The sequence below is a fragment of the Lucilia cuprina genome, chromosome 6 (assembly GCF_022045245.1).
Source record: "Lucilia cuprina isolate Lc7/37 chromosome 6, ASM2204524v1, whole genome shotgun sequence".
Lineage (NCBI taxonomy): Eukaryota > Metazoa > Arthropoda > Insecta > Diptera > Calliphoridae > Lucilia > Lucilia cuprina.
In genome coordinates this window covers 41260534-41270024 of record NC_060954.1, presented here as the reverse complement: position 1 = coordinate 41270024, position 9491 = coordinate 41260534, and the positions used below count along the sequence as shown (strand labels likewise).

The following is a 9491-nucleotide window of genomic DNA, read 5'->3' as shown; positions in this document are numbered from 1 at the left end:
GTTAGTTAGTTAGTTAGTTAGTTAGTTAGTAAGTTAGTAAGTTAGTAAGTTAGTAAGTTAGTAAGTTAGTAAGTTAGTAAGTTAGTAAGTTAGTAAGTTAGTAAGTTATTAAGTTAGTTAGCTAGTTAGTTAGTTAGTTAGTTAGTTAGTTAGTTAGTTAGTTAGTTAGTTAGTTAGTTAGTTAGCTAGTTAAAATATTAAGAGACAATAAAATAACCATTAAATCAACCGGGTACAATAATTAAGATCGTTACGATTGATTAAGATTTTAACTTAAACTGTAATAAACAAAAAATTATTTAAAAAAATGCAATAAATTAAAAAAAGTTATAAAACATTATGTAAATTAATCCAATTAAAGTTGAAATAAATAAATTCGGATTTGATTACGAAAACGTTAATTGAACTTGAAAACAGGAAACGGAAATAACAAAACAAAATAATGCTACCGTTTTTACAAGGAATTCAATCACTTGCTATTGGTTTCTACAAAAATAATTGTAATACAAATTTTTCAAAATAAATGGCAATTTTAATTATGTCTTTTTTTCAAATTATATTGAACTTTATAACAACAATAATTGAACAGGTGTATATAATATTGTTGTTATTTCTGGCGTGTGTTTTTTCTTTTGTTATTGTAATTTTATAACTCATGGGACTTAACTCATATTTTAAATTATTAATTTGTGTGTAATAATCTCATTAGAATGACATTTTACATTTTCAATTAAGCGATTTTTTTTAACAAAATTTTACATTATATGTACTTATGTGTTGTATGTGTGTATTTTTTCCTGAGAATTTTGTTGTTATTCAAATGCAATTATTTTAAATCAAAATTATGTTTTGTATTTCCGGCTACAATAATAAATTTTAATACTTTATGAGGATTATGTTCTGATAAAAACACCATTAATTTATATTTAAAACATTTTTGTAAACAATATTTTATACGATAATAATTATCGTATTGTTATAAAACGGAAATATACCAAACATTTAAGTTTCCGTTTTTGTGTTTTTACAATTAAAAAATTCGGAAAATTTTAAAATCAAATTACGATTTTTTCTTTAATTTACAAGAATTTTTTTTTTTTTTTAATTTTCCATTTTTAATAATTTAAAGTTTAGCAATAGGGGACACATTACTTTTAGGGATGAGACATAATACATAAAGTATACCAAAACTGGGCTTTTATAATATTTGGCCCAAATTTGAAACAGGAATTGCTTGTATATAAACAAACCGCATTTAAGTCAAATTCCAACCCCATATCATTAAGAGTACTTTTTGTGCGGACCTTATATTGATGTCAATTATGGACAGATTCGAAACAATCTTTCAGATGCTATGACAATTCCTATTGATGTTAGATTTATATGTGCAATATTGTGGTATGCCATACCCATGCATATAGAACACGAATTTAGTGAGAACCTATAAAAGGGGACTTTTTTTGTAACGTTACCTTCTTCAAAAGTACTTTTTGAATTTTCTATAACATTGAATCTAGAAACATGAAAAAAGCATGTGGACTCTGATTATGTGATAACATAAGTACAAAAGTGGCCTTTTTGCTACTTTTTCGTTCTTCAAAAGATACTTTTTGAATTTTCTATATCATTGAACCTAGAAACCTAAAATTAAGCATGTGGAGCCCGATTAAGTGACAACATATGTATCTTTTGGTACTTTTTCGTTCTTAAAAAATACTTTTTGAATTTTTTATAATTTTGATTCTTTTTTTAGATAATTTTTGATAATTTTTAATATTTTGGTACTTTTACGTTCATCAAAATATAATATTGAAACCTGAAACATGAAATTAAACATTAGAGACCAGGTTAAAATCAGAGTACTTTTTTGTTCTTTAAAAGGTACTTTTTAAATTTTCTATAACATTGAACCTAGAAACGTGAAATTAAGCATCAGAAGCCTGGAGTAAATGACATTCTATAAATTGGGACTTTTTGGTATATTTTCATTCAACAAAAGGTACTTTTTGAATTTTCTATAATTATGCTAGAAACATGCGATTATGTGCTAAGAGTAAATGAGATTCTATAAATTAGGACATTTTGGTACTTTCTACACCCTCCGCCACTATAATGGAAATGGTTCAACATCCAAAAATATTGGTTCTACGCCTACTTTAAAGTGTACCAATAGGTTTAGAATCACTTTCTGAGTCGATTTAGCTATGTGCATCTGTCTGTGGGTCCATGTAAACCTTGTTCGCACCCTACAGGTCGTAATTCAAGGTAATTTGATGAAATTTGGTGCATTTGGCAATTTTAGTCCAAGGACGAACGCTATAGTTGAAATCGGTCCATTATTTTGCCTAGCCCTCATAAAAATGTACCCCCCAAAAGAGCCTTTAGGCCCTCAATTACGTTAAATGTTCTATTATGTCTACAAAAATCGGTAAAACTTATTTTTATAGAACTTTAAATGACACTTCAGATTTTCGTAATGATCGGATCTCGTTTGAATGTAGCCATTATACAAACTTCCCTTCAGAAAATGATTTAAAGGGGAAAAAATCACTTATTAACACTAATAACACTATAAAATTTCAAAAAAAGGTATTGCACCATACGACTGTCAAATTTTCTATCCGAAACGCCTAGCAGTTCGACGGGACAGTCCCGTACTGACCACTTAGGTCCTGGTTCACATTGGGAAACTTTTGTTAAGAAACTTTTGATTTTGTGTGTGAGAGAAAGAGATGGTTAATATTTCTTTCTCTTTCTCTCACACACAAAAATTAAAAGGTTCCCAAAAATAGTTTCCTTGTGCGAACCAGGTCTAACCTACCACTTGTGGTGGCCTCTAGCCACCTGACTACCCAGGTGACCAACCATTTTAACATGGGCTTGTCCTACAAGAAAGTCAATCGTCACTCTACACCCTACAAAGAGATAGTCAAAAGACGGTCAATAATAGTCAAAGGATTGTAATCTCTAAATGAGTTCTTGGAAGTCAGTCACATTACTAGCTATTTAACTGCCGCTACTTTTCTTGCTATAAAACTAGGACATGGACGTGTTCTAGGATAGTGACGATTTACTTTTATTCTTGTTGAATGGCTAAAAAATTAAAATAATGGTTAAAAATTTCAAGTATCTACTCTCTAGAATACTATGGTACATCAATGTGACGATTAACAAGAATGATTTAAATTTGGGTCAACCAGATGATGGCATATTAGTAGAAAGTAACGATCATTTCTCCAATAGATTGGAAAAATAACTTCTTTCGGAAGTTCAATAAAACGAAAATAACTTTTGAAAGTCTAATCTCTAGATTACTTGGAGACAATTAAGAGACGATTGCCTCCGCTCTCGCTTACAAAGGGGACACTAAAGTGACGACTGTCTTTATTCTCGATTACAAAGAGTTTATTTGTGACAAAAGACCAAAAACATACGAATTGAAGTCAGCCAGGTGGTAAGATATTAATGGAACTAAAATTTAAAAATTTCAAGTATCTACTCTCTAGAATACTATGGGACTATAATGTGACGATTGACCCGAAAGATGTAAATTTGAGTCAACCAGATGGTGGCATATTAATAGAAAGTAACAATCATTTCTCCAATAGATGGGAAAAATAACTTCTTTCGGAAGTTCAATAAAACGAAAATAACTTTTGAAAGTCTAATCTCTAGATTACTTGGAGACAATTAAGAGACGATTGCCTCCGCTCTCGCTTACAAAGGGGACACTAAAGTGACGACTGTCTTCATTCTCGATTACAAAGAGTTTATTTGTGACAAAAGACCAAAAACATACGAATTGAAGTCAGCCAGGTGGTAAGATATTAATGGAACTAAAATTTAAAAATTTCAAGTGTCTACTCTCTAGAATACTATGGGACTATAATGTGACGATTGACCCGAAAGATGTAAATTTGAGTCAACCAGATGGTGGCATATTAATAGAAAGTAACAATCATTTCTCCAAAAGATGAGAAAAATAACTTCTTTCGGAAGTTCAATAAAACGAAAATAACTTTTAAGAGTCTAATCTCTAGATTACTTGGAGACAGTTAGGAGACGATTGCCTCCGCTCTCGCTTACAAAGGGGACACTACAGTGAAGACTGTCTTCATTCTCGATTACAAAGAATTTATTTGTGACGAAAGACCAAAAACATACGAATTGAAGTCAGCCAGGTGGTAAGATATTAATGGAACTAAAATTTAAAAATTTCAAGTGTCTACTCTCTAGAATACAATGGGACTATAATGTGACGATTGACCCGAAAAATATAAATTTGAGTCAACCAGATGGTGGCATATTAATAGAAAGTAACAATCATATCTCCAAAAGATGGGAAAAATAACTACTTTCGGAAGTTCAATAAAACGAAAATAACTTTTAAGAGTCTAATCTCTAGATTACTTGGAGACAGTTGGAGACGATTGCCTCCACTCTCGCTTACAAAGAGGACACTAAAGTGACGACTGCCTTCATTCTCGATTACAAAGGGGTACATTCGTGACAAATGACCCAAAACATACGAATTACAATCATTCAGGTGGTTAACTATTAGTGGAAATTACTGTCTTTTTCGTATGCATTAACTCTTTGTCGAACTGCTGGGCGGTTTAAAGCCAGATTAGACTTCAGATACGTTAACTATGATCGTGTAAATTGCCCTTTAATGAGATTCTTAAAATTATGACTTTTGGTACTTTTTCCATATTTTCTTAAAACCGACTCACCACTTACAAATTCATATTTTTTTCTTTCGCCAACGGGGTTAAAAACTTTAAATTAAAATTAGTATTCAATATTTTAAAAACATATATAAACAATTACACAACCTGTCTTAAAATACAACAAGTAATATTTCTATATTCGGCTGTGCCGAATCTTATATACCCTTTACCAAGTGTGTTTTAAAAAACAGCTTTTATTTATTTTGTATCTCTGCACACTGTCGTGTGCACCCTGTAGGTAAATGTGTGAATGGTTGTGGAAATAAGAAGAAGGGAAAAATAAAGTTGGCAACGCGTCATTTGACATTTTTGAGAAAAAAAATGAAAGTAAACAAAAACAAACACTAGGAAAATTATTTGAAAACAGTAGATTGAATAGCTGAAAGGAATTGAAACAGTAGGAAGCCATTAGGGGATCCGAGGTTTCTCGGACCCTAATGTGCAAAATGTCGGCCTTTTTTTTTGAGATTCAACGAAGCAGCAAGTGGCAAGTGCGCACAATAAAAGTCGCCTAAGCATTTTTAAAGTCTTTATTTAAGTCAAACAATATAATATAAGTTATATAAATTAAACACCAAAAAAAAAAGGTTTATACAAAATATTTCAACGCCACCTCTGTCGACTTCCAACGTGGGATCTTAATTTGGGAACATCGGCTCCGCACTGCCAATCCTGGGGTGCGCAGGTATACCAAAGGTTTCGACCATAAAGATTTTTGACCCTGAACGACAAGACGGACTGACAGTACCTTTTAAATAATTAATAAAAAAAAGGTAAATAATAAATAAAAAAATTTATATATATATATATATATATAAAATAACAAGCTTACCATTGATTAGAAATCGGACAGACCGTGGCCAAAAATTACGCCAAGCGTGCGCGACGTTAGGGTTGAGCTCAGGCCTAGTTTTTTAGAGAATTTGCGGCAGATTTGCACCAGTAGTCAGTGTTTTTATACGTATATATATGTGAAAAGAAAAAATAAAATATATATAATAATTATTTAAAAGATATTTAAAATTTTTGCAAACTGACCTGAATTACCGGACCTGGACAGAATACGGACGACGGAAACCCCACTGCAACACCTGCCAACTCCATAGCCGTAGGACCTGTAGAAGAAAGAGGAGAAAATAAAGATAAAATACTTAAAAGCTAAAATATAAAGATATACTTAAAAGCAAAAATCTAAAGATACTTAAAATCTGAAAAAAAGGAAAATATACTTTAAAGCTAAAATCTGAAAATACTTAAAAGCTAAAAGATAAAAATACTTAAAGCTGAAATCTAAAAATACTTTAAATTTAAAAATTTTGATAAAAAAAAAGCTGAAAACAATTTGTCAAAAGCTAAATTCTTAAATCTATTTAAAACTAAAAAACCTAAGATTAAAATATACTGCTTTAAAACTAAGAGATTATATTGTGAAATCATACGACTAAAGCCTAAATCTACTTAAATCTAAAGCTTAGAATCTACCAAAAACTTAAAATTGGAAAACTAAAGAAAATTTGTTAATCTAAAAGCTAAATGTGTTAAACCAATAATTTGTATATAAAAATTTTTTTTGTAATAACAAATATCTCCCTTAAACTCATTTTTTTTGAATATTGTCCATTAAAAATTTTTGTAAAATTTAAATTTTGCCGTAAGCTAAGAAAAATTCTAATAATTAATAAAAAAAAATTATGTTTATAACGTTTTAAAGAAATTTTGAAAAGTTGTGTCATTAATATGATTTGGTAATTTGTTTGAAAAGCGGCGGTAAGTAGGGGAAGTGAATGTTTGCAGGGAAGATTTGGGGGACGTCAAGGAAGAGGACGTCATGGTGAGGTTGAATCCTCTAGTGGGAGGACAATAATGTGTATAGGTATGACCGCAGGGAGATGCAGGACTACTTTTAGGCCCCTTTTATTTTTAACGAATACCCTAAATGCTGGTATGATTTTTGTGTCAGTGTGTGTTGATGGTCCAGATTGCCGGCAAGAACCACCCCATCCGGCGAGCTTTAGCCGCGCAATACGCGGGCATACCAGCGTCGCTGGCAATCTGGCCACTTTGTCCCTTTCTGTTTAATTGTTTTCTGTTTTGTCCTTAGGACAAAACAGATGCTGAAAAACACCACTACAACACATGTCACATATAACATACACACAAACAAATATAAACTGTAGCAGAAAGAAATATTAACCGTTGTACTGTAATACCACCGTCAAACTGTATTACCACCCTTAAACAAATATGAGTTGTATTACCAACATAAGTATTACTGCTTTATTTCCTTGTTCTTGTTATACCCACTTACCTTCGTGAAAGCAGAACAGCATGCAAACATACAAAAAAAAATACACAGCTGAATAAAACCAAATACATCTACACACGCACATGTACATCTTTATCCAATTCACAGTGTTGTTGTTGCTTTTTTAAAAAAGCATGAAAAAATGTGACTTTTTTGACTGTCTCGGATTTTTGCTCATCTCCTCTAAAAACTGATTTCAACAGACGGATTGACGGACGGACAGACAGACAGATAGACACGGCTTAATCGACTCCGCTATCTATAAGGATCCAGAGTATATATACTTTATAGGGTCGGAAAATTATATTATAGAAATTACAAACGGAGTGACAAACTTATATATACCCTTCTCACGAAGGTGAAGGCTATAATTACATACAAATTACGAGCAACTTCATTGAATGAATTAAGATTTAAAGAATTTTAAAACAAAACAAAGTTCTTACTACTACAAATTAATCGTCGATTTTTTTTGGAAATATTATTTTGCATTTCTTTCAAAAACAAAGTACTTTACAATAAGTGTATTGGGATATTTTTTTTAAGTATTTGCACTTAATTGAAATGTTTATTTATTACTTTTAAAAAAATTATTCAAACTGATATGTATAAAATAACATGTGTTTTTGAGATTTTTTTTAAATTCAAATGCATTTTGTAAATTTAGTTTTGTTTTAAAAATATCCTAAAGGCGAATGTTATAAATACCAAGATAAGCTCTGGAAAACCCCATAGTTTCTTGCATACAATTCAAAATTAAACATTAAACGGATTATTAAACTTTTAAAAGTTATTTTTAAATAATTAATTTAATTGTGTCAACTAAATAAATTTTGTTAATTAGTGTTTTAAAATATAATAAAAATGTTTATTAAATTATTAAGTGTTATTTTTGTCATTACGTTTGCGGTGAAAAAAGTCGATTTGAAAACATTATCGTGGTGTGATCCTAAATTGTGTCCAAAAGGTGTTCCACATATTGCCTGCAACAATACAGGGGTTAGTATAATAAAATTAATTTTATTTAATTACACCAACTAAATTTTAAATTTCTATACAGGATTTTCATGAACGCTGTGAAGCCGATGCCAAAATTATAGATTTACGATCACATCGTAAGTTTATCTTACATGAACACAATAAAAGGCGTAACTTTATAGCGGCCGGTAAATTGCCCGGTTATTATCCAGCTGGTAAAATGGCCACTCTACAATGGGATGATGAATTGGCATTTTTAGCCGAAATGAATATAAAAACATGTGTGGTTGAGCATGAAGATTGCAAAAATTCCTATCGTTTTCGTAATATAGGACAAAATCTTGTGGGCATTGATAGACCAAACAATGTTGCGGTCGATATACAAGAGGTTATACAGAGAGGCATGGCCCTATGGTTTGGTGAACACACACTCATCGACAGTAATTATATTGCCAATTTTAAGGTTGATCGAGATTTGTAAGTTTCAACTTAAAATTCAATTCACTTCTTATCATATTATAACATCCATATTAATACATTTTCAGCGAACAATATGGCCATTTTGCCGAATTTGTTTTGGATCGTAATACCCATGTGGGTTGTGCCATGTTACGCTATACTCATCCTGTGTATAAATTTCTACATATTTATAATACAGCCTGTAATTATGCCAGTATTTATGCTTTAGATGTTCCAGTTTATAGAGTGGGTAAACCTGCCTCTATGTGCACCACCGGAAATAATCCCAAATATCCTGCTTTGTGTTCAATAAATGAACCATTTAATCCTAATTATACTCTAGATGACTAACTGATTTATTAAAATTAACTATTTATTTAGGTTTATTTATTTATTTTATTAAATTTTTATTAGCTAAGTTATAGCATTATTTATTTATTTTTTATTTTTTTTTTGCAAAAGACTGTTACTAATGTTAAATGTAATATTTTGTTTGATTTAATTAAACTTTTAATTATTTAATGCATTTTAAATCCTCTTTGACTTTTTATATACTCATTTTAAAAATTTAGATTTGGCCTTTATTTAGAACTTTTCCCTAAAAATATATTTGTAATGAGATATAACAAGTAAGAGTGTTATATTCGACTATGTCAAATCTACATCCACTATCAAACGGTATGTATTAAATCAGGCGCGGATCCACCGGGGAAAAAGGGAATTTTGCTAGCAAGAAACTTACTTATATCGAATTCTAGTCTATAGTCTAGTCTATAGTCTAGTCTATAGTCTAGTCTATAGCACAGTCCATTGTCTAGTATATAATCTAGTTCTAGTCTATAGTTTAACCTATAGTCTAGTCCATAGTCTAGTCTATAGTCTAGTCTATAGTATAGTCTATAGTCTAGTCCATAGCTTAGTCTATAGTCTAGTCTATAGTCTAGTCTATAGTCTAGTCTATAGTCTAGTCTATAGTCTAGTCTATAGTCTAGTCTATAGTCTAGTCTATAGTCTAGTCT

General features: G+C 30.7%; 1 protein-coding gene across 1 annotated transcript; it reads left to right on the top strand.

Annotated features, from left to right (window-relative positions):
• The first annotated feature begins 7899 nt into the window (after positions 1 to 7899).
• Positions 7900 to 8823, top strand: LOC111686892 (antigen 5 like allergen Cul n 1-like). Its single transcript, XM_023449286.2, has 3 exons — positions 7900 to 8034; positions 8096 to 8490; positions 8559 to 8823. The coding sequence occupies exons 1-3, from the start codon at positions 7900 to 7902 to the stop codon at positions 8821 to 8823; spliced, it is 795 nt and encodes a 264-aa protein (XP_023305054.2).
• Positions 8824 to 9491: the final 668 nt, after the last annotated feature.